This window comes from Octopus sinensis, linkage group LG4, assembly GCF_006345805.1.
Source record: "Octopus sinensis linkage group LG4, ASM634580v1, whole genome shotgun sequence".
NCBI lineage: Eukaryota > Metazoa > Mollusca > Cephalopoda > Octopoda > Octopodidae > Octopus > Octopus sinensis.
Genome location: NC_043000.1, coordinates 148103357 through 148129994, shown reverse-complemented (window position 1 = coordinate 148129994; position 26638 = coordinate 148103357). Strand labels below are relative to the sequence as shown.

The 26638-nt window shown below is 36.5% G+C and overlaps 1 protein-coding gene across 2 annotated transcripts in view; it reads right to left on the bottom strand.

Annotated features, from left to right (window-relative positions):
• LOC115210848 (myc box-dependent-interacting protein 1) overlaps window positions 1–26638 on the bottom strand; it is a 165995-nt gene that overhangs the window by 73300 nt on the left and 66057 nt on the right. For both annotated transcript variants that reach the window (XR_004998910.1, XM_029779604.2), the window contains exon 2: window positions 23804–23884. Coding sequence is in view for 1 of the 2 variants with exons in the window: in XM_029779604.2 (XP_029635464.1) it covers window positions 23804–23884 (81 nt within the window). In the remaining variant the exon portion in view is untranslated. The remainder of the gene's footprint in view (window positions 1–23803; window positions 23885–26638) is intronic.

Here is a 26638-nt window from a genome sequence, read left to right as displayed (position 1 = left end):
CATCTTGGGCAAGTGTCTTCTACTATAGCCTCGGGCCGACCAATGCCTTGTGAGTGGATTTGGTAGACGGAAACTGAAAGAAGCCTGTCGTATATATATATATATATATATATATATATGTGTGTGTGTGTGTGTGTGTGTGTGTGTGTGTGTGTGTGTGTGTGTATGTTTGTGTGTCTGTGTTTGTCCCCCTAGCATTGCTTGACAACTGATGCTGGTGTGTTTACGTCCCCGTCACTTAGCGGTTTGGCAAAAGAGACTGATAGAATAAGTACTGGGATTACAAAGTATAAGTCCCGAGGTTGATTTGCTCGACTAAAGGCAGTGCTTCAGCATGGCCGCAGTCAAATGACTGAAACAAGTAAAATAAGAAAAATAAATAAAAAATAAATCTAAATACAGCCAAATATTTTTGACAGATGCTCTGCAAGTTCCACGAGTTCTGCCAGAATATCCATTTGCATCACTTTTCATGGCCTTAATACCAATATGCTAGTCGTTAATGTCCAAATATTAAATAATAATTAAAATTAAATATTTATTTCTCCACTGCAGCAATTTTTATTATAGTTTAATCCACATTAAAATTTCAGCTTTCCTACAAAGTTTAATACCCGATATTCCTACAACAAAATAATAAAATCTAAAAAAAAAAAAAGAAAAAAATAGACATTAATGGCTGCTAACACAATAAACAAGTAAGGTATTTACAACATATGGAGAGCAATCATGAGATTATATTTAGTCTTGATATGTTATGCACACTATTAATTCAAACAGTTACCTCCACCCAACATTTTAAACATGTCAATTTTTCTTCCCTACTTAAATGACATCAACAAATTGTCATCGTTAAAATGTCATCAAATATTTCGAGTGTATGTATGCACACATACACACACATCACATTCCATGCCATTAAGTTTCGCTGACCTTACCCCCATCAGATTCTTTTTCAGTTCCCTAAATATCAGAATGAAGCTGCAAGGAAAGAAGTTTGATGACATTTCGGTTAACTGTAAGACTAGACAAGTGGCTCCTCAAATTCTTCATAGTTGAAGGTTTCCAATTTTGTCTCTGGAAATGGTAGCTACGTTGGGGACATGGGTGTATAATGCAGCAAAAGACAGACAACATCAGCTGACAATATATTTTTTTATTTATTTAAATCTGCATAGAATACAACAAAATGATAATTAGGATTCTAAATCTTATAGCTTTTTGGTCACTTATGTGTGTTTGTACATGTGTATACGTGCATAACTGTCCATGTATGCATATGCAACAATATATGACAATGAACATATATGCAATAATGAAAGTCATGTGCACTGGTCTTCCTCTCCTGGCTGTATTAACATAAACAGTGAAAGACAGTCACAATTGTTCTATATAGAAATGAGCAAAAGACATATAGCTGTATGCACATAAGTATATTCTAACTCCCTTTCTCACTCACATACAAATGCACAAAATCATAAGCATATCCATTAAGAAAACTATCTCTAATTAGATACACATGTAACACACTTGAAATAAGACTGAAATACAATACATACATACATACATACATACACATACGTACATACGCATCTATAAAATCTGTCTTGTTCTAAGAAATGCTGTGCTTATTAGAGAGGGTTTCAAATTGACCCAGACAAAAAATAGACTGGGCACTGTTATTATATCTTTAGATCAGATATGACCTCATATAACCTTTCTCAACTTGAAACACTTTTGTACTAATCGCAAACTGAGGTTGTAGCTGATGAATCAGGTCAGTTTTAGAATGAAGTGGGGTGGAAGACAAAGAAAGAAAAAAATGTGGAAATTATATAGAAGTCAGTATAATTTATTTAGTTATTTTCTTTAATATTTTTTGTTTTTATTTTCTCAGTATCTATCTAGCAACAGACCACATATACATTTCTTTATTTTGATTGTTTACTCAAGTTTTACGAAAAAATAAATAAATGAATAAAATATTCCTCAAATAGCTGGAAATTACAATAAAGGTATATATAGTCCAGTCCTTTTTGTTGCCAATGGTAAAAGAACAAGGTGGGGAGAGTGAGAAAGGAGAAAATAAGTGACAGATGGAAATATAAGGAAAGAGGTTGGGGAAGGGGAGAGATAGAGGGAAAGAGAGAGAGATGGGGGAACAGGAAGAGAAACGGATGAGAAAGAAAAAGTATGAAAAGATAGAGAATACAATCTGAGAAAAGGAAGATTAGAAAGTTAGAAAACAGATATGTTTGTGAGTATATGAATGCATAATGTTTAGTGTGTTTTGGGGTGTCACAATGTATATGATATTATGTTTATATGTAAGTGTATGCTGCATATATATATAGCGAGAGAGAATGAGGAGAGATTTGGTAAAGATAAGGGGAATAGATAGAGCTGGGTAAAAATAGGGAGTGTGAGGAGAGAGAGAGAGTAAGAGAGAAAGACAGGAAAGAGGAATAGAGAAACAGGAATGATAGGGAGTGAGGAAAGAGAGATAGGAATTGTAGGGAGGAAGATGTTAAGGAATGATAGAGAGTGAAGAGGAAGGACTGAGAATGAGGGTGAAAAGAGAGAGAGAGGGGAAGACGGTGAGAAAAGAAAGGGAGAGAGAGAAAAGAGAGTAAAAAAGAGAAAGATGAAAGCTAAATGAAGAGAAAGCATGATTGAAAGGAAAGAGAGAGAGAGAGAGAGAGGGAGGGAGGGAGACAGTGAAGACAGGGTTTGGAAAAATATGGAGTGAGGAAAGAGAGTAGAGAGAGAGAGAGAGAGAGAAAAGATAGGAAGTGAAGAGTAAGAGGGATACATGAAATTCAGAGAATGAGAAAGAGATAGAAATGGTAAAGATAGGAAGATAATGAAAAAGCAGTGGAGGGGGGTGGGGCAGGGGAGAGAATAGTAGGAAGAGGGTAATTAAAGCTGGTCTCAAATAAAGGTCACTTATAAAGAAGTTTTTTATTTTTTTTTGGGGTTTTGCTTGTTTGTTTGTTTTATTTTCCAATAAATAAATAAATAAATATGAATGGAATCAGCCGATAAAATAATAATAATAAAAAATAAATAAATCAATCAATAAAAATTTTTTAAACAATCTGGAAGAAAAGTTTAATACAAACAGACAGACAATTGATGGGATAAAAATCAAGATGAGAAATCTCATTATTGAATATAGAAAAAAAAACAAAAACCAGTGAAATTGCCTTTCCTTGGGGGGGGGGTTATTATTTTATGGAGTTGTGAAAAGATAAAATATATATATATATATATATATATAATGGAAAAGAAACCCAAAAGCAAGTTTCACATCTTCCCTTTTCTTTCTTTTTTTTCTTTTTTTTTTTAACTGATTAAGGAGAGAGAGAGAGAGAAGTGAAAGTGAAACTAAGAGGGGAGGAAAAAGGCGAGAGAAGTAGAAAAGAAAGAGGAGAAAGAGTATAGTGGCAATGTTATGCTGGAGGTTTTATTAGTATTATCTTAATCTACTACTGATGGCAATATTAAATAATACACTTAGTGGTGGTGGTGGTGGTGGTGATGGTGATAGTGATGCTAGTGATTATAATGACAATTACCACATAACTATGAGGGAGGAGGAATTGATTGTGACGGGGAACAATAATTGATTTTTGGCAGCAGCAATGGTTGTTTAACCACAGGTGAGACTTAATTGAGCATATTTAAAATCAAATGCATTCCAGTCATGATCATCCCATCACATTCATTTGTTTTTTTTTTTGTTTTCTTCTATATCTAAAAACTACATTGCCTGAAGTGTTCTTCCGTTTTTTAAAATGGTAAAGTGTAATTTTAAAGAATTTGGCTACTATTTCTAATCAGTTGAGCAACCATCTAGAGCAGAGGCATGGACCTTCTTGTCTGCAGACAAATTTGAAACTGTTCACTGACGATGTCGCTAAAATTTCATTAAAAAAAGCAAAAAAAAAAAACTAAGTAAATAGGCGCAGGAATGGCTGTGTGGTAAGTAGCTTGCTAACCAGCCACATGGTTCCAGGTTCACTCCCACTGCGTGGCATCTTGGGCAAGTGTCTTCTGCTGTAGCCCCGGGCCGACCAGTGCCTTGTGAGTGGATTTGGTAGACGGAAACTGAAAGAAGCCCGTCGTATATATATATATATGTGTGTGTGTGTGTGTGTGTGTGTGTGTGTGTGTGTGTGTGTGTGTGTGTGTGTGTGTGTGTGTGTGTGTGTGTGTGTGTGTGTGTGTATGTTTGTGTGTTTGTCCCCCTAGCATCGTTTGACAACCGATGCTGGTGTGTTTGCGTCTCCGTCACTTAGGGGTTCGGCAAAAGAGACCAATAGAATAAGTACTGGGCTTACAAAAGAATAAGTCCTGGGGTCGAGTTGCTCGACTAAAGGCGGTGCTCCAGCATGGCCGCAGTCAAATGACTGAAACAAGTAAAAGAGTAAGTAAATAAACATTAAGACCAAACCAGTCATAATTTTAACATGAATTATATATTCTGAATTTGTAAAATTAAAGGCTTCGTTATTTTTCTGAGCACTTCCCAACTCCCACACAAGTTATTATGCACATGCAATATGCTTCTGGTAACTAAAAAGGTTGTTCACTCCAGTATTATAGGCCCACTGTTCCTATCACTCTGTAATTACGGAAAGAGGTAGAAAAACAAGAAGTAGTGTTGGAATTAACGAGAGACAGAGAGGAGGAACTGCTGAGGCTGTGATGATGAACAAAATGACAATAACGGACATATAAGAATGGTAAATAACAGGAAAGGGTAAAGAGACCAGCTGGGGTGTGTATGTGTGTGTGTGGGGGGATAGTGGTAATACTCTAGAGGGATGGTTATGTCAGTGTTGACGGTAGTGGTGGTGGTGACGACAATGGCACTAACAAGGTAGAGGGGTGGCATTGTCAAGTGATGATGGTGGAACTGGTGGTAGTGGTAGTGGTGATAGTAGTACTAATAAAACAGAAGGGTAGTTTTGTGATAGTGCAAAGGGTAATACACTGGAGGTGTGGTTTTCCCATTTGATAATGATGATGGTGATGATGATGGCAAAAGTAGTAACAACCTAAAAGGCAGGTTCCTGTTAATATGATGATGATGATAAAGATGGCGATGGTGGAGGCAGTGGTAGTAAAACTATAGAGGGAGTAGTTACAACACTGAAGCTGATCGTGACAGCAACCATGATCATTATAATGATGAGAAGATAAAATTTTGAAACACTTTTCAGAAATAGGATGGAGAAAAACCAGATGGGGAAGAAGAAATCGGTAGTAACAGTGTTAACAAAAGTTTATTATTGCTGATGGTGGTGGTGGTGGTGGTGGTAGCAGAAGCATGGTATTGGTATCTTAATGATCATGATGAGCTAAAATGTTGAATTACAGAAAAGGGGAGAATGTAGGGGGAAAATAGAAAGAAACACCCTTTGCTTTTTAACCAGATTGATTTTCCATGACAAGAACATACAACCAGCAATCCTTCCAAGCCCTAGATTGGGATGCTGTTCAGTTATGTATAATCACTTAGTCAACCATTCAGTTAGTTCAGTACTGACTTCATTAAGAGGGAATATAATAAACTATAAAGGGAGTGGGGTAAGAGTTTAGGATGTGGAAGAGAGGAGAAGATAATCAACAAATTAAGTAGCTCCTTATATTAACTCTTTAGTAGTAGGTGTGTGTGTGTGTGTGTGTTTTGGAGGCTGAGGAAAAACAAGACTGAGAACAAGGTGTGTATATATGTTAGTTCGTTAGTTAATTTTTGGCTCAAAAAGCAAAAAACAAGGCCATGTAGGAGGACGTGGTGTTCATGTAAAGAGTTCAGGCCACTTGTGGTCAAGGGAGACTTTGAACTGAGCGGTCGTCGGCATCTTCACTATCTCGTCCGGCAGCTTATTCCACGGATCCACAAACACTTATTCCACACACACATATAAGCACACATCCAAATATATGTACCATCATCATCGTTTTGATGTCCACTTTCCCAAGCTTCTATGGGTTGGATGGAATTTATTGTCACCAATCCATATCTGCTTCCAAGCAGGATAAAATTTCCCTATGGTCCCCCGTATGTTTTTGCAAGATATTTGAAATGAACGACACTGCTTGTATGACAGTGACATTCATTTACAACTATCACACATCAAGACAAGGAGACAAACACATACACAGATATCTGAGATAAATTTGATGATATTCTATGTTTCCATTTTTCAGGAAGAGCTTGATGTATTGGTGAACAGTCAACGACATTAGAGGGCATAAGGCGGCGAGCTGGCAGAACCGTTAGCACGCCGGGCGAAATGCGTAGCCGTATTTAGTCTGCCGTTACGTTCTGAGTTCAAATTCCGCCAAGGTCGACTTTGCCTTTCATCCTTTTGGGGTCGATAAATTAAGTACCAGTTACGCACTGGGGTCGATGTAATCGACTTAATCCGTTTGTCTGTCCTTGTTTGTCCTCTCTGTGTTTAGCCCCTTGCGGGTAGTAAAGACATAAGTATTGCGTCTGCCGCTACGTTCCGAGTTCAAATTCCGCCGAGGTCGACTTTGCCTTTCATCCTTTCGGGGTCGATAAATAAAGTACCAGTTATGCACTGGGGTCGATGTAATCGACTTAATCCTTTTGTCTGTCCTTGTTTGTCCTCTCTATGTTTAGCCCCTCATTAGAGAGCATAAGCAAAGTTGTAGTTGGGAAAAAGTTAGCTGACATGGCAGACTGGAAGCCATCTGAATATTGGAAAAGAGTTATCTATATCTTGATGGTTCATGTCAAATATCAAAATACCAACCCCATGACTGCTGCTCAATGCTCAGTGAATCTGTAAAGGCTGTAACGTGTGTTTTAACACTGTTGTCAAAATCAATAGCGAATTGTAGAAGGTCCTCAACTTGTTTACATAAAAAGTCTTCCAGGACTGTGGCCATGCTGGAGCACTGCCTTTAGTCAAGCAAATCAACCCCAGGACTTATTCTTTGTAAGCCTAGTACTTATTCTATCGGTCTCTTCTGCCAAATTGCTAAGTTACGGGGGATGTAAACACACCAGCATCGGTTGTCAAGCGATGTTGGGGGGACAAACACAGACACACAAACACACACACACACACATATATATATATATACATGTGGAGGCGCAATGGCCCAGTGGTTAGGGTAGCGGACTCACAGTTGTAGGATCGCGGTTTCAATTCCCAGACCGGGCGTTGTGAGTGTTTATTGAGCGAAAACACCTAAAGCTCCATGAGGCTCCAGCAGGGGGTGGTGGCAAACCCTGCCGTACTCTTTCGCCAAAATTTTCTCTCACTCTTTCTTCTGTTGGCCTGCTCGCTTAGCCAGCGGGGTGGTGTCATTTGAAGGCTAAAACAATGCGAAGTGCATTGTGACCAGCGATGTGTAGCAACATCTGATAGTCTGGTCAGTCACAATGACAGTGATATATATACATATATACAACGGGCTTCTTTCAGTTTCCATCCACCAAATCCACTCACAAGGCTTTGGTCAGCCTGAGGCTGTAGGAGAAGATACTTGCCCACGGTGCCACACAGTGGGACTGAACCTGGAACCATGTGGTTGGTAAGCAAGCTTCTTACCACACAGCCACTCAAACGCCTATGTAGATTAACTTTCAGAGATTAATTCTTCATTCTTCGATAGCTGCTAACATCTGTCATTAGGTTTTGTTTGCTTTCTCCAACAAAAAAGAAGCATTATTTTGGGGTAGAAGGGAGAGAAACTTCATTTTTTTTTTTTGAAGAGGAAGACACATCATTAAGTACATCGCCCCACATCATTAAGTGCATCACCCCACAACTCAGTTATGCAATTTCATGTCAGTGGCCTATTTAAGTTATATCTAACTCACTGTATTATTTAATTATTCATATTGTACATTTTAGCCAGTCACTGGACTTCAGCAATGCTCAGGAGCAGCCTTAAAAGTTTCAGCCAAACAAATACACCCAGAACTTATTTTATTCTATTGGCTTCTTTTTGTCAAACTGCTAAGTTACAGGGACATAAACAAACTAAATGAGTTGTCAGTTTAGGGAGTGGGGATCGAAAAACAAAGATGTACACACACACAAAATAAGCTTTTACATAGTCTCCATCTATCAAATTCATTTACAATACATTGGTTAGCCTAGAGCTATAGTACAAGACAGTTGCTCAAGGTGCGAAATAGGGGAACTGAATCGTGAAGCAGCATGGTTGTGAAAGGAATTTCTTGACTACTCAGCCAAGCCTGTGACTATACTCTTATTACCTCTGCCTTAGCGAAGGCAGAGGTATTGTTTTCAGTTGTGTTTGTTTGTTTGCTTGTCCATGGACAAGATGTCTCAAGAAGTGCTGGATGGATTCAGATGAAAGTTTCAGGGATGTTTGGCCTCATGATTGGCACGAACTGATTAGATTTTGGGATTGATCTGGCACCAGAGAGGGATTCTGGATTATTTTTCTGTTTTTTTTTTCACTTAATTTTTGAGAGTGGTTGGGTTCATTTTCAGTATTCTCATTTGTGAGAGCTGTCGAGTCTATTTCAGATATTCTCATTTTAAAAATCATCTCTAGCTAATCGTTGAGAGGACAGTATTGCATTGGCAGAGGTTTGCACTCTCTGAGTGCTCTTGTTTTTTACTTGGTTCAGTCACTTTTCACTGCGGCCATGCTAGGGCACTGCTTTGAAGTGTTTTAATCAAAGAAATCAACCCCAGGACTTATTTCTTTAAAGCCGGGAACTTATTCTATTGGCCTCTTTTGCCAAACCACAAAGTTACAAGGATGTTAACACACCAACACTGGCTGTCAAGCAGTGGTAGGGGACAAGCACAAACACAAAGACACGCACACATAAATATATACATATAGACATGACAGGCTTCTTTTAGTGTTCATATAGTAGAATGGGATTGAACCTGAGACCATGTGGTTGGGAAGCAAGTTTCTTACCATAGAGCCACACCTGCAGCTATACTAGGCAAAAATATTTCATAACTTTTTCTATAGTTTAATGATAATATTTAGGTACATTTGATTTTTTAATATGCCCTCATTGAAAAAAAAGACTAGAAAATAAGAAAAGGGAACAGCAGCAGCAGCAGGAGGAGGAGGATGATGAGGTGAAGGCAGAGGTAGCAAGAAAATTTTGAATGTTTTACAAAGTCAACCAGAACTGCAGTACTGGATTCCAATGTGAGGAGAAGGATGAAATGAAAAGGAGGAATGAAAGGCTAAGAGAGAGAGACAGAATGACAAAGGACAAAGAAGAGAGAAACCAGAGAGAAAGGAGCATGGATATTGAAAAAAAAGAGTTGGGGATGGAATACAAATAGGAAGAAATTGAGGTAAAAGTGGAGAGAGAGAGAGAGAGTGTGGGGTGAATACACTAAGCCCAAACCTCAATCTGAAATTGCTGAAGATTATTTAAGGATTAAAGTATTAAAAGAAATGATCCAACCTTGAAGTAATGTCTGTTAGTAGAAGGAAGTAAAGCATTGGAATGGAATCAGTAATAGGAATAGGCTTTAAGAGGGGAAAAGAAAAAAATGAAAAATGCTACATAGAGAATTACTTCTCAAATGTAGGTTTCACAGCAGCTAAACAAAATCAGATTCTACAGTCTGTGTGTTCTGATAAAATACATCTGGCTCAGTCAACTTAGCAGTGGGTTTCTATTTTCATTAGGGATTGTTTTAGCACTTAGAACCTACCCAAAGTAAATGTGTATTTTATGCAAGAGGAAACAAGAACAGAGTAAGGCACAAGCTAAATATTGTCATGTTGATCAATAAACATGAAGAAAGATTGTTGTGCTAACAGTAAGCTTCTGTTTAATAATAATGATCTCTAACGTAGGCAACACAATGCCAGAAATTTTTCTGAAGAGATGAATGGGAAAGGCAATTTGATTAAATCCTCCTCAGTATTTTCACTGATATTTTATTGACCCCCAGAACAGTGAAAGATAAAAATGACCTCAGATTTGAACTCAGAAAATAGGTCACCTCGAGTCCACAAAGAAACTTTATGGATCCAAGACCACATTGCCCTTTCCCAGCTATCAGTTTCCAGCCAACAAGCACACATGCTGATTGTGGGTTCATTCACTCAAGCCATGCCTACTACTCTCACTCATCTTTTAACATATTTACTACAATACCCCTCCTCTGCAAATCGAATGTTAAAAAGTGATAAAGGTTTAAATGAAGAGAAAAATCTCTCTCCTTATATTTTTCAGTCATGTCCTCTATGTAACTAATGTGAGCAGACAGAAGAAAACTGTCAATCCTTCTTAACCAAAAGAGGGCCGCAGAAGAAATCTCCACAAAGAATTCATCAGATAGTTGAATGATCTCTTACACTGACTCTAATTCACAAATTTTGAGGCAAAGCACAGTCATTTTATATCAATCCCAATTTACTTGACTGGTACATGTTTTATCAGCACAGGAGAAAAGTTGAAAGAACTCAGAATGTCAAGTGAGGTAACTAAATACTGATACAGATCTATCAATTTTAACACTCAACCATCCTTATAATAATATTTTCTAACACAGGTATTGAACTGCTGCTTTATCAGCTGCAGAAAGATGAAAGCAAAATCAATCTTGGTGGTATTATAACTTAGAAAATGTTAGGGAATATAACTAAATACAACACTTTTCTCCATTACTCTCTTTACTCTTTTACATGTTTCAGTCATTTGACTGCGGCCATGCTGGAGCACCGCCTTTAGTCAAGCAAATCGACCCCGAGACTTATTCTTTGTAAGCCCAGTACTTATTCTATAGGTCTCTTTTGCCGAACTGCTAAGTGATGGGGACATAAACACACCAGCATCGGTTGTCAAGCAATGCTAGGGGGACAAACACAGACACACAAACATACACACACATATATATATATATATATATACATATATCCGACAGGCTTCTTTCAGTTTCCGTCTACCAAATCCACTCACAAGGACACATTAAATAATGTAGCCTTTGATGTTCCTGTTGAAAAACACTGTACAGTCACAACTGGAATAACTTCGATCATAGGTCTACTCAATCAGATTTGAATTTAACAACCCAATCTATTTGCTTCATCAAATTTTTTTACCTTAAAATGTTTCAACTGAACCATCCTCTGCTCTGAGAAAATAGAAAGGTCACCTACTGCCTAGCTTTTAGTTATACTTAATATACAAACTTGAAAAATTATCTTTCTCTTTTACTCTTTTACTTGTTTCAGTCATTTGACTGCGGCCATGCTGGAGCACCGCCTTTAATCGAGCAACTTGACCCCAGGACTTATTCTTTGTAAGCCCAGTACTTATTCTATCGGTCTCTTTTTGCCGAACCGCTAAGTGACGGGGACATAAACACACCAGCATCGGTTGTCAAGCAATGCTAGGGGGACAAACACAGACACACAAACACACACACATATATATACATATACACGACAGGCGCTTCTTTCAGTTTCCGTCAACCAAATCCACTCGCAAGGCATTGGTCGGCCCGGGGCTATAGCAGAAGACACTTGCTCAAGATGCCACGCAGTGGGACTGAACCCAGAACCATGTGGTTGGTTAGCAAGCTACTTACCACACAGCCACTCCTGCACCACTACCTCAGTTTTATTTCTAATCTATCCACAAAAATACATGAAGGTGGAGCACTTAACATGATTGATCCCAGTACTTGACTAGTGTTTACTTAATTGATACTAGAAGAAAAGAAAAAGATTACCCTGGTGAAGAACATAAGCTTGTACTAACTGTTTTTATCTTGCACTCTACTATTTCTGCCAACCACTGCCCTCTATAACAATGATTTCTAAATTAGGAACAAGGCCACAAATTGGTGGTACTTATTTTACTGATTCCAAGGTAATGAAAGAAAAGTTCACTTCAAAAGAATTTAAACTCAGTACAAAGGGGAAGTAAATAACTGTTGCAAGCCATTTGGTCTAATGCTCTGCCAATTATCCAATTATACCACTCAACTGACTTATAAGTGTGTATGTGTGTATAAAATGATGCTTTTCCAGGTATTTCTAGATATGTAACCAAAACTCTAAACTATCTTTTGGATCAGTCAAATACAGTAAAATCTTAGAAATTCCAATTATAATAAATCTTTTAAAAACATAGCTTTTATTGTTCATTTCGAGTACAACCATTGCTCAAAACCCACAGTTCACTTTCTACAACTTTCATTCACTCTTCCCCAAATTCTTATCTCCATTTTTAAACTTAGATTCTTTGTTATTTCCGCCTACCAGTCTAATTTACATTGATTATCACAGTTTTGACAATTAGAACACTAAAAAAAAATTAAGAAAATATTGCTTACAATGTAACGAAAGAAATATTTCTCTAATTTATAACTTAATGTTTCTAATAAATATTTTAAAGCTATTTCACAAATATTTATTTCATTTTCGTTAAATATTGCACCATTTCATATGTTTGGATGTTTCTTTAACAGATTGGACAATATGTCTTATAAACACACACACAAAGGAAAAAGATGAAGTTATACATACACATATCATCACCATTCAACATCTGTTTCTTATGCTGGCATGGGTTGGCCAGTTCAATAAGGGCTAGCAAACCAGATGATTATGCCAAGTTCCAATGTCTGCTTTGGAATGGTTCCTATGGCTGGATGCCCTTCCTAATTCCAACCAATTTACAGAATGATGGTTCTCTGGACAGTTTCTTCTAGATTTTATAATGATGATTTCTAACTTAAAAGACCAGATATTTTACATAGGAACAGACAGACTGACCTCAATACTTGACTCCTACTTTACTTTATTAATGCTGAAAGGACGAAAGCAAAATCAACTGAAGTGAGATTTGAACTTAGAACACAAATGAACATAACTAAATACTACCACCACCACCTTTGAGAACCCATTAACCTAAAACCTATTTCAATCGCTTGCTGGGTGACCTACATGATAGATTTTTTTACAGCAGTGAAAATGCTGCAATAGTCATCAGTTATAATATGGATGCTGCTGTAATAATAATTACAAGAGCAAAAAAAAAGAAAAAAAGGCAAAGGAGGAGAAAACTAAAGAGAAGATGAAGAAGTAGTAGAAATCATTATAATCCATAACATCTTCAGCCATTCTAAACAAGTTAAAAGCATGCTTCTGGCTAAAAGACACCAAACTTTCCCATTCACATTATTTATCCAACTATTAATCTGATTTACTCAACAAGATATAATTACAAAAAGAGGGAGCTTTCTACAGTCGCTTGGGTGAGGTAACAAAAGACTCCACACTGTTGTTTAGCCTTCAAAAAATAAAAATAACAGCCAAATCTCAAATCACATACAATGGTCTTAAAAGTACTATTTTGGACAATATTACCACAAATATACAAAAAAAAAGTAGGTTGGTCACAGTCAGGATTAACATGTGACCAAAAAAAGTCAGTTGGTCAGAGTCAGGATTAACATGTGACCAAAAAAAGTCAGTTGGTCAGAGTCAGGATTAACATGTGACCAAAAATAGTCAGTTGGTCAGAGTCAGGATTAACATAGGATAAACATTAACAACCTTAGTAATATAAATGTCCTATCACTTAAGTATAATCTCTTTACATATAAGCCATGACAGAAGCTTCTATATGAATGCTGAATCTACTAAAAAGAGCAGCCAAATCTCCCTCAAATCACAAATTTTAGTATAAGAAAAGGACATTAAATAATGTAGCCTTTGATGTTCCTGTTGAAAAACACTGTATAGTCACAACTGGAATAACTTCGGTCATAGGTCTACTCAATCAGATTTGAATTTAACAACAACCCAATCTATTTGCCTTCATCAAATTTTTTCACTTTAAAATGTTTCACCTGAACCATCCTCTGCTCTGAGAAAATAGAAAGGTCATCTACTGCCTAGCTTTTAGTTATACTTAATATACGAACTTGAAAAATTATCTTTCTCTTTTACTCTTTTACTTGTTTCAGTCATTTGACTGCGGCCATGCTGGAGCACCACCTTTAATTGAGCAACTCGAACCCAGGACTTATTCTTTGTAAGCCCAGTACTTATTCTATCGGTCTCTTTTTGCCGAACCACTAATTGACGGGGACATAAACACACCAGCATCGGTTGTCAAGCAATGCTAGGGGGACAAACACAGACACACAAACATACACACACATACATATATACATATATCCGACAGGCTTCTTTCAGTTTCCGTCTACCAAATCCACTCACAAGGCATTGGTCGGCCTGAGGCTATAGCAGAAGGCACTTGCCCAAGATGCCATGCAGTGGGATTGAACCCGGAACCATGTGGTTGGTTAGCAAGCTACTTACCACACAGCCACTCCTGCGCCTATTCTTTTTTTTTTATTTTTTAATCTTTTTTTTTTACAAAATTATAATAGAAGCATAACATAAGAAATAGAACAATCTCAAATATACTTAATAGTAATTGTATCTATAGATGTAAGTTAGTGAAGGCACATAGCATAGTGATTATGGTATTTGGCTCATAACCACAAGGTTGTGAGTTCAATTCTTGATGGTACATTGTGTCCTTGAGCAAGACAATTTCATGTTGTTCCGGTTCACTCAGCTGGTAAATACAAGTTGTACTTGTAATTCAAAGGGCCAATCTTGTCATATTCTATGTCTCACTGAATCTCTCTGAGAATTACATTAAGGCCACACATGTTTGTGGAGTGCTCAGCCACTTGCACATTAATTTCATGATCAGGAATGCTCCCCATCAAAACTGATGGAGTACAAGTTAGATACAAGCCAGTAAGTACGAACCACTGCATTCAACATTCACCAATGAGCTAATGATGGAGACTCCACAAGGTCACTTGACTTTCTAATTTCTTAAATAAAAGGCTGATGCACTAGACAACATAGCCCTTCATCTACAATTTTCACACACAATACACACCCTATACAACAAACACCTAATAACCTAAAACACAACTCATACAAAAAAATACAGGATAACACAACTAACATTGCACATACCACACACAACAAAACACACTAATGAAACAAGAAACTGAACCCCATAACAAAAATTGGTGCAGTATACCATCAGGAAGAATCTGTACTCCCCACGACCCTCAGAAAAATAATGCCATACAGATCTCAGGAACATGGAGGTGCACCAAGCGGTGCAGCAGAAACATGCATGAAACACCAAAGAAAGACTTCTCATAATAATAATAATAATAATAATGTCTACAATAAATGCAAGATCACACATTTTTATGGAGAATACAGTTGATTTTTTACTTTTTTAATGATGCAAAAAAAGGGATAAAAATTTGACTACAGCAGTATTTGAACTCAGAAATAATAAACTGTCTCATTCAATTGGTATTGGTTGTTTTGAATTTTTCTTCCAAATATTTTTACAATAATATTGATTTTATGTTCCATCTGATTTCAACTACATACATTTATTTGCAAACTGTTAAAAATCGGGCATGTTGGTTACCAAAGCTGTTATTATCCTGGTAGACTGAGGCAAATAGTGTTCAAGCAACACACATGAAAGGGTGGGGTGGAATAAACTAACTGATCGTTCATTTATAAATGTTCTGTTCTTATGACATCAGCAATAGTAGTGAGAGGAATTTGAAATTTACTTTATAGATGGAAAAATTTGTTTAAATATACATGTTCCATCCAACAAAATAGCTAATCCTATTGATAGAATTTTTCCTGAATTTCAATAACTAAAGAGCTTGTCTCTATCTATTCTGTTTCTGTTAGAGGGCGGGTGGAATGGGAGTATACATATGAGGAGGAAAAGAGAAAGAAGAAAGTAAAAATGGAAAAAAAAAAGTGAAACAGAAATGAGGGAAATACAAATGACAAAGTGAGGAAGTAATAAAAAAGAAAACATAAAAAGGAAAAACAGAAAGGGAGATAGATAAAGAGAGCGTGTAAAGGGAAAGAGGGGAAAAAAAGATAGATGGGGTAAAAGAGAAAGAATGAAAGAAGAGAAAAGAGGGGGGGAGGAGAGAAAATAAAAATAAAAGATAAAGAAGAGGAAAGACAAGAAGGAAAAATGCCAGAAAAATGAAAGGAAAAAAAGAGGAGAATGAGAGATCTCTTTTCAAGGTTAAATATTTTCACATAATTTATTAAAACTGCAGTTTATCTAGTTAATGAGAGTGGTAGGGGTAAGAGGAAACTGAAGTAAAGAAAGATATAGCTAAACTGTAGTTATATGATAACATAAATAGTATGCTTCTCAACTGAGGAGTTTAATGATTTTATTAGGAAGCTAGTATTACACTGTCTTATAAAATAATGAGCTCATTGTATACAATGCACAGGTGCACTACAACTAGCCAGAGAAGGTTAAAAGTGGGACAGAAAGCAGACATATAAGTCAAGAAAAACAACAATGAAGACTACAAGTACATGCACACTGTACACAATAAGTCACAAAAAAGATAGAAAAGAGAATGTCAAGGGAATCCTAAAGAGTAAGCAGTGCACAGGCACGTCACAAGTAGTGTTAGCAAATTTTGAGAAGTGTAAGAAATTTGAAAGATGCCATGTCCCGACAGCTAAGATAGTTTATTCCATACTTCAACAGGAGTGGCTGTGTGGTAAGTAGCTTGTTTACCAACCACATGGTTCCGGGTTCAGTCCCACTGCGTGGCACCTTGGGCAAGTGTCTTCTACTATAGCCTTGGGCCGACCAAAGCCTTTTGAGTGGATTTGGTAGACGGAAACTGAAAGAAGCCCGTCATATATATGTGTATATATATATATATATATATATATATATATATGTATGTATATGTGTATGTGTGTGTGTTTGTGTCTGTGTTTGGCCCCCTAGCATTGCTTGACAATCGATGCTGGTATGTTTACGTCCCCGTCACTTAGCGGTTCGGCAAAAGAGACCGATAGAATAAGTACTGGGCTTACAAAAGAATAAGTCCCGGGGTCGAGTTGCTCGATTAAAGGTGATGCTCCAGCATGGCCGCAGTCAAATGACTGAAACAAGTAAAAGAGTAATTCTGAGGGTGAAAGAGTGTTTCTGAAAGTCATGGGTGCTATGTTGTTTTTTTTGATTTTATAAGCATGTCCATGGGTGATAGAGATACTGAAGTATAAAAAAAAAAGTGGCTTAAGTTGTTGGAAAGATGGTGGATAATGTTGTGGGCTTCTATCAAATCTGCTGCTTGAAGTTGAAACTTTGATGTATCGATTGATACCCAGAGAAGCAATATATTCAATATATTATGGTGACTGACAGAGGGGTATCATCTGTTTGCATGCCCACAAATGTGTAACCAGATTAATCTTCCAGCAGATCAATATTCCGGACAAGATGAGGGTTTCTGACAAGCAATGCAAACTGTGTGAACATACCATAGCCACATATAGCTTTAAGTAGATAGCTGGTGGGGCAGTGGGTATAGGCCTTGCTAAGTGATGTTAAGACATCTTCTTAGCTCTTTTAATGATTCTTGTTGAAAGGCACTGAACTTCCATCCTCTCCAACAGAGACAGCAACCAATTAGTACAAGAGCAAAGGGGCATATATCTGGTCACTTGACCTGATAGAAATAACAGGCAAATCTTCAAATCACAGCCTACTATTTTAAAAACAAAAATAAATTCAATAATGTAGTCCTAGATACACATCAACTAAAAAAAAAAAAAAATTCTTTTTAAAGACAAAATCATCATGGCAAAATATTTTCACATAAATTATTAAAACAGCAGTTTATTTGGTTGATGAGAGAGAGAAAGAGCAGAAGAGAGACAAAGATAATAACTGGATAATGTAACTCGAAATTCACTATCTGCAAAAAAAAACAAAAACAAAAAAAAAAACAGGATGATCATAGCTAGAATACCTTTAATATTACATGCATTAAGCAAGCTCCCTTCCCACCCACATTGATCTATAAACTTTTCGAGCTGGGCATCAGTCAGAGAGAGCCTGCAATGTCAGGAACTGCTTCTCTAAATGTGATTAGCTTATTAAAAAAAAAAAAAAAAAAAAAAAAAAAAAAAAAAAAAAAAAGAAAAAGATTAAGGAAAACTGCTACCATCACCACTTGAACTATTACTACTAAACTTAACTTGAAACTGATATGTAGTTTGAGGGAACATAGGACCAATATATCAAATTCCTTCACATGATATACAAATGATGAAGTCATTTAATCTCATTTTTCATTATTCTGAACAAACTAATTAAAATTAGCATAGTGTTTAAACGATTAACTTACACTCATTTAGAAATCTTCATTTAAATATTATTAGTGCAAAATAATTTGTGCTGCTCTTAGAGTCATTTTTTAACCATATATGCAGGCATAGCAGTGTGGTTAAGAAGTTTGCTTTGAACCACATGGTATCAGGTTCAATTCCACCACACAGCTACTTGTATAGGTATAACAATAATAATAATAATAATAATTCTGTACAGTGCTCAGGTGCACTACAACTCATCTAAAGTGTATATATAATCAGGTGTAGTTTCGGCGGATTTCGGAAAGCATGAGGGCCTTAAAGGATGCAGTGCCATGGCAGTCAACAACTGACGCAGGCAGTTTGTTCCATGCTTCAGCAACTCTGAGCGTGAAAAAATGTTTCCGAAAGTCATGGGAGCTGTGTTGTTTTCTGACTTTGTAGGCATGTCCACGTGTGTTGGACACATGGAGATCAAAAAGGTACTCATACTCATACAGCTCCAGACTGATGAATGCCTTAAGTGAACTTGAAAGACAAAATCAGCAGGAAACCTCTGTCTGTCTGTCTGGGTGTGTGTGTGTGTGAGTGAGTGAGTGAGTGAGTGAGTGAGTGAGTGAGTGAGTGAGTGAGAGAGAGTTGATATTCTATGCTTGTCACTACTTGAGCAAAACAGTGATGGTATTGACATTCCTTAATTATGACTGACCACTCAGCACATTTGAAGCTGAAGAGAATAAATAAAAATTTGTACTAGAACAGGAAAAGGCTGGTGACAGGAAGAGCATCCAGTAGTAAAATACTGCCTCAGATAACTCTTCTATTAACCCATGCTAGCATGGAAAATATTATAAAGAAAAGGGCATTAAACAGACGAACAATAGTTGTCTTTTGTTAAAATTTCTTGATACCTCAAATACTTCGCCATTATAGGAAAAAGACAACAAAATTGAAAGCTTTGATGAGCTCTAGTGATTATTTGCATTTGAACAACATTATTGATGCAAGCAATTATAATATCTGGTTGTTGCAGCAGAACTGTTGACATTTGAATAATTCATATATAATATATGCAAAAGAATTTTAATTTTTACATCAAACATACTCTTAAAATAATCTAAAAGTCTAATAAAACCTTATGTTCTTTTTTTCTGCATATTGATGAATTAAGCATTACAAGATTAAAAGTATTATAACATTCTGAGGCTTATAGTTCTGCCTTAAATAAATACCAAAATTTATTTTGTAATATTTTCTTTACCAAATTTGTGCCTTGATAAAATTGAAAGGGGACGTAATAAAAATTACAATCTCTAAAAAAGATAAAAGTCAGGTAAGGTGTTAATGCGAATTACTCTATTTTTTACTCTTTTACTTGTTTCAGTCATTTTACTGCGGCCATGCTGGAGCACCGCATTTAGTCGAGCAAATCGACCCCGGGACTTATTCTTTCTAAGCCCAGTTCTTATTCTATCGGTCTCTTTTGCCGAACCACTAAGTGACGGGGACGTAAACACACCAGCATCGGTTGTCAAGTGATGCTAGGGGGACAAACACAGACACACAAACACATATATATATATATACATATATACGACAGGCTTCTTTCAGTTTCCGTCTACCAAATCCACTCACAAGGCATTGGTCGGCCCGGGGCTATAGCAGAAGACACTTGCCCAAGATGCCACGCAGTGGGACTGAACCCGGAACCATGTGGTTGGTTAGCAAGCTAATTACCACACAGCCACTCCTGCGCCTATTGTACATTTTAAATATCTTAAGTCTTTCTTTTTTTTTTACCAGAGACTATGTTGTAGGTCTAACTTGTGATCTTGAGTTAAATAAAGCTTTAATTTTTATTTATGTCATTCTTTTTATAAATATCCATATTACATCAACTTCTTTTTTTTTTTCTGTGTAAGCTTGTCTATTTTTGACAGGATTGATGAATCAGGGCACTGGAAACAAAGGTAAATTATATTCTGGTTACATGCTTACAATTAGTGTGGAAATTCAACTTCAGGCAGACATCCAGTAAGACTACTTTCAATCATGCTTTTATCCTATCTGACTTTATATGATGCAATTGTTTAACATTATGTAAAACATCAAACAGTCAAATAACTAAAATTCCTTCTTATATTGTATGTAAATGAATTTACAACGTATGATCTACATTTCTTTCAAAATGAATGTGAGAAATGCAGAAATCTGACACCTGAAAGATCAAGTATGGAAAGAATGCAAGGGAAAAATAAAAGTGCTTTAACCCTTTAGCGTTCAGATTATTCAATCAAACATAATGCTTATTGATTCCCATTGATTTTAATTAATCATGCATTATCTCACATCTTCAAGATCTTGATGGTGTAATTACTTAATGTAGAATAACATTGTAGGGTAGGTGTGAGAGCCTGGATCTGGTCAGTTTGAACATAAAACAGATTCAATATTTTGGCCGGATATGGCCAGTTTAAATACTAAAGGGTTAAAAAAAAAGAAGGGTCTGATACAATATTCAGGAAGCAGTTAATTCCTCATGCCACTAACTATTGTTCTTAATTAGCATTTCCAAACTGGGATTCCTTAAAACAAATGCTTCTACAAGAGGTCACAAGGGTGTTAAAAATAGGGATATATAAGTTAATTGTTTGTAAATGCATTTCTGAGTAATTTTTGTACTTCATTTTTATCTGTATTTGTAATTTCATTAATCATATATGGCATATTCCCCAGTGTAGGGAAATCCTGACATCTGTAGGTAAGTAGATGAGCTTGCAGGAAACAAAATTATTCTATAATTGAAAATTATAGGGGAATTTGATCTAAACAAGGTCTTGGTAAAGTCAAAATTTCTTAAACCTTCTTTGTGTCGTTTGCTAAACCCTTCAAAAACAGTTTTATGGTTATATTTAATCACTTAAAAACTTCAACTTTATGAAAGAGAAAGAAAAATATTAATATGAATATAAGTGTTGGGGCACAAAGTGTAAAGGAGATTGGAGGATACAGACTAGGCACAGTGGTTAGGGAAATAGATGGTAATGGGATTTGAAGGTATAGAATGGAAAATAGGTGTGGGGGGGAGATGGATTCACATAGAAAAACAATAGGCGGGGGGGGGTATGAGCACTAAGTCTGCAAGAAAAATCAAGTCTTATGTGACATCACCAAACTACATGGTCTTCACTCATCTCTTTCATCAGACGTAACATCTTGAGACCACGTTTCACTGTCTCATCCCAAGTCTTACTTGGTCTCCCATATCCACAGGTACCATTCACTTTGAGCACTCATCATCATCATCGTTTAACGTCCATTTTCCATGCTAGCATGGGTTGGACGGTTCAATTGGGGTCTGGGAAGCCAGGAGGCTGCGCCAGGCCCAGTCTGATCTGGTAGTGTTTCTACAGCTGGATGCCCTTCCTAACGCCAACCACTCCGAGAGTGTAGTGGGTGCTTTTTATGTGCCACCTGCACAGGTGCCAGACGAGGCTGGCAAACGGCCACGATCGGATGGTGCTTTTTACATGCCATGGGCATGGGGGCCAGATGAGGCTGGCAAACGGCCACAATCGGATGGTGCTTTTTACTTGCCACCGGCACAGAGGCCAGTCGGGGCGGCGCTGGCAACGGCCACGTTCGGACGGTTCTCTTACGTGCCACCGGCACTGGTATCTCAGCTACAATTTCCATTGATGTTGAAAGATTTCGAAATATCATTTGTTCCACTTCAGCTGCTGCGGATACTTTCCCCCCTCATTGTAAGAAAGCATCACAGCATCATCTAATAGATAAGCTCAAAGCTACAAATCTACAACAGCAGTAACAACAATACCAAAATAATACCAAAAATACAATCTAAAACAACCACAAGAATATCCAGATTAAAAGCAAAACAACGGCAACATGAACAAAATAAGCAAAAAGCATTATATTAATACTTCTATTTTATTTATTGTAATCCGAATACATTATTCCAGAGGTAGTGTTGTGGAAAGAGTAGTATCTGATATAACTCTGAATGTATTCTTAAGTTAAAATATAATCATATTTTAAACCTTTTTAGATCAGAAACTTAGATAGAAAGAGCTCTGGTCTAAAGAATTTAGTTAAGTTTTATAGACCAACATCCAATATTGAATTTTCTCTTACACTGTGTGTGTGGTGTGTGTGTGTGTGGTGTGTGTGTGGTGGGTGTGTGTGTGTGTGTATATATATATATATATATATATATATATATATATATATATATATATAATATATATATATAGCTTTTATCTTTTAGTTGTTTCAGTCATTGGACCACAGCAATTCTAAGGTACTGCCTTGAAGGATTTTAGTCAAATGAATCAACCCTAGTGAAATTTATTCTATTGATCTCTTTTGTTAAACTGCTAAGTTACAGGGACATAAACAAACACTGGTTGTCAAACAGTGATGGGGGACAAACACAAAGACACACACACACACACACCATATATGACAGGCTTCATTCAGTTTCTGTCTGCAATATTCACTCAAAAGGCTGTGGTCAGCCTGAAACTATAGTAGAAGACACTTGACCAAGGTACGATGCAGTGGGACTCAGTTCAGACCCATGTGGTTGGCAAGCTTCTTATCACAAAGAACCACATCTACACCTCTTACATACCCATCATCATTTTAATATCCACTTTTCCATATATCAGGTAGAATTCATTGATGTAGTCTTTCTACAGCTGGATGCCCTTCTTGTCACCAACCCTCACCTGTTTCCATGCAAAGTAATGTTACCCCATGGCCAGACAGATTTTTGCAGAATACTGGCAATGAATGACACCACACCTGTATAGCAATGACATTTATTTACAAATATCATGTGATATCAAGACACAGAGACACACACACACACACGCATATGCAACAGGCTTCTTTCAGTTTCCATCAACTCACAAGGCTTTAGTTTATGCATGGCTCCAATAGAAGACACTTGCCCAAGGTGTCATGCAGAGAGACTGAACCTGAGACTATATGGCTAGGAAGCAAACTTCTCAACCATACAGCCATCTTAATGAGTGTGAGGACTTTACTCATCTATCAAAGAGTACAGCAGCTTTCTCTCTCTCTCTCTCTCTATATATATATATATATATGTTATAGGCGCAGGAGTGGCTGTGTGGTAAGTAGCTTGTCTACCAACCACATGGTTCCGGGTTCAGTCCCACTGCGTGGCACCCTGGGCAAGTGTCTTCTACTATAGGCTCGGAGTGGATTTGGTAGACGGAAACTGAAAGAAGCCCGTCGTATATATGTATATATATATGCGTGTGTGTTTGTGTGTCTTATGTCCCCGTTACTTAGCGGTTCGGCAAAAGAGACCGATAGAATAAGTACTGGGCTTACAAAAGAATAAGTCCCGGGGTCGAGTTGCTTGACTAAAGGCGGTGCTCCAGCATGGCCGCAATCAAATGACTGAAACAAGTAAAAGAGTAAAGAGTAAAAGATATATATATATATATATATATATATACACACACATATATATATATACATACACATACACATCTTTTCCATCATCATTATTCAAATATTTTACCTGCTGCTTGTTGAAATTGCTCACATATTCATCAAATGTTTGATCTGTGGTTCGTGCAGCTTTTCCAAGGTTTTGCAACACCTATAGATAAGAATAGAGAAAATATAAGAATTATTTTACACACATACACATATAACATAACAATGTACTACTACAACTCCTTGTAACTAGCTGGTTTCATGTCCCTTCTGCAAAATCACTCATTTTTCCTCTCTCTCTTCCATGTCCACCCACTTGTTCTATCCCACGTAGCCGTATTTCGTCCGCCGTTACGTTCTGAGTTCAAATTCCGCCAAGGTCGACTTTGCCTTTCATCCTTTCGGGGTTGATAAATAAAGTACCAGTTACGCACTGGGGGTCGATGTAATCGGCTTAATCCCTTTGTCTGTCCATGTTTGTCCCCTCTGTGTTTAGCCCCTTGTGGGTAGTAAAGAAATAGATATTGTAATAGCCGTCTGAAATTCCCTTTAAATAGATGTTGGCTTCTAAGTGGATGTTCAAGTGGAACATCAACTATATTGAATCTACCATCTCAGTGAGAGGACAGATTTAATCCTGTGAAGGCATGCATGAGCACTGCCCTCTTCTCCAGACCAATTTGATAAAATAAGACATTAAAACATTTTTTACACAGAAGTGTATTTGCATATTTAGAACAGTGTTACAGTAGGACAAAAGACTGGGATTACAGACTGGAATCTTGGCAGCAAAGAGAGAAATCAAACTGACTGCAGTGACATCTTTATATATGAAAGTGAAGTTGTGTGTCTGTCTCCTATGATTTAGATTCCTAACTACTCCCACATTTTGCGGTGCAGTTTAACCAAAACCGGGTATCTTATAGTCATGATTCATATCGAGCCCGTCTGGGTATTAGCACGCGTCTATGATGAGTCTACGATTTAAAAAAAAATTTACCATCATTTTTTTCCATTTAATGCATTTTTTCGCAATTATATAATGGAAGTAACTCTCTAAAAATGTCTACGATGAGTCAACGATTTAAAAAAAAATTTACCATAATTTTTTTTCCATTTTTAATACATTTTTTTACTATTTTTTGGTTATAACTCTCTAAAAATGCTTATATAGTTATTTCCCTTACAAAACCGAGCAAAGCTGGACGATACTGCTAGTATCTTATAAAAACCTTTCTTAGAGTTCATTTAATTCCATTGCCGTGATGCAGTGTAGTCATACAAAAAATGCTTCTTAGTTTACAGTGAGTAAGCAAATTTGCTGGTATGAATATTTTAAAAATTTAGGATACCAAATTGTGATAATATTTGATACAACATTACAAAGTAGTTTGAAGGAGTCTCTATTTAACTTGCTAGAAATGATATTCAAATCTCCTTCAAAAATCAAACATTATTATCTTGAAAGAGCATGAACACATAAGATAATGCATTCTGAGACTCACTGAAAAAAAAAAAAAATAATAGAAAAGGCAATTGTCATAACTTAAATGACCTTTGATCAGAGGCTTGACCTGACATAGAGCAACAACAACAAAAAAATGTTGCAGAAGAAAGCTAAAAGCAATCCTGTAGGTTCCTAAAACTTTTAATTCAGAAAATCAACAATTTACAGAGTCATTGGTGAAACTAACACAAAGAATTCAAGTATTATACTTGCCCTAATGCTAACCACTTGTATTCAATTGCTAAATGGAAAATAACAAAATTATAAAGTTTATATCATTTTGAAATGTTAAATTCTTATGCCAAAGCCACAGGCATATAATTGATTGAATCAAACCTCTAGAATGGCAACTTCAGAAGGACAAAAGCTAAAGGTGACAGAGGCAAGATATGAAATTTAGATAATACTGTAATGAGGTTATTACCCGACTAAGTTGAAATCTTGTTAGAATCAACTTTGTTGTTAATATTTCTGGATAGATGGCAAGCTAGCAGCATCATTAGCATGCTGGGCAAAACACCTAGCAGCATTTCGTTTGTTTTTATGTTCTGAGATAATTCCACCGAAGTTGAATTGCTTTTCATCCTTTCAGGGTCGATAAAGTAAGTACCAGAAGAGCACTGGAACCAATGGAGTCAACTTATCCCTTCCTCTGAAATTTCTGGCTTTGTGCCAAAGTTTGAAACCAATATTTCTGGTGTTGATAAAATAATTACAAGCAATGAACTATTTTAAAGTGTTGTTATTGGATGGTACCATTCAATTACAATAAAGTTATTTAGTTTGTTCTAGCCATCATAGCAAAGACCATGTTGAAGCAATGCCTTCATGTGCAGTAACCAGACAAAAATGATCTACACAAAAGATAGGATTTCTATTTTAACCTTTATACTAGTGTATTTCAGGCAACAGTATTATTGACTTTACGGGACTAACTTCACATTAGACATAGATTTGAAATTAGAATGATAATCTGCCAAACAGCATAATTGCAAAGCTTAACAATGAAATATGATTGTTTATTTTATTGTATCTGGCAATTTGAGTTTGATTAAATTCATCATTGAGTCAGTTTTAGAAAGTTGATTACTTTGTCAAAAGAAAAAAAAAGTGTGTGTATGTGTGTGTATAAAACCTTTTTTGGCTGCTCTTCAATTAATAATTCTCAACCAATAAACCATTCTTTCTCCAATTGCCACGGATCATTTTACTGTCTGCATTTCACTACCATATAATATCATTCTTCCTATGTATTCTTATGTATAAAAGTAAATTATATATATATATGCTTCATATAATTTACCTTTTATACATATAAAGAAGCCCCTTTGCTACCAAAAACTATAAAATCTGCCTTTTTACCTCTTCAGTTTTCTTTCTAGTTGGACGAAAAGTTTGATATCAAAATTT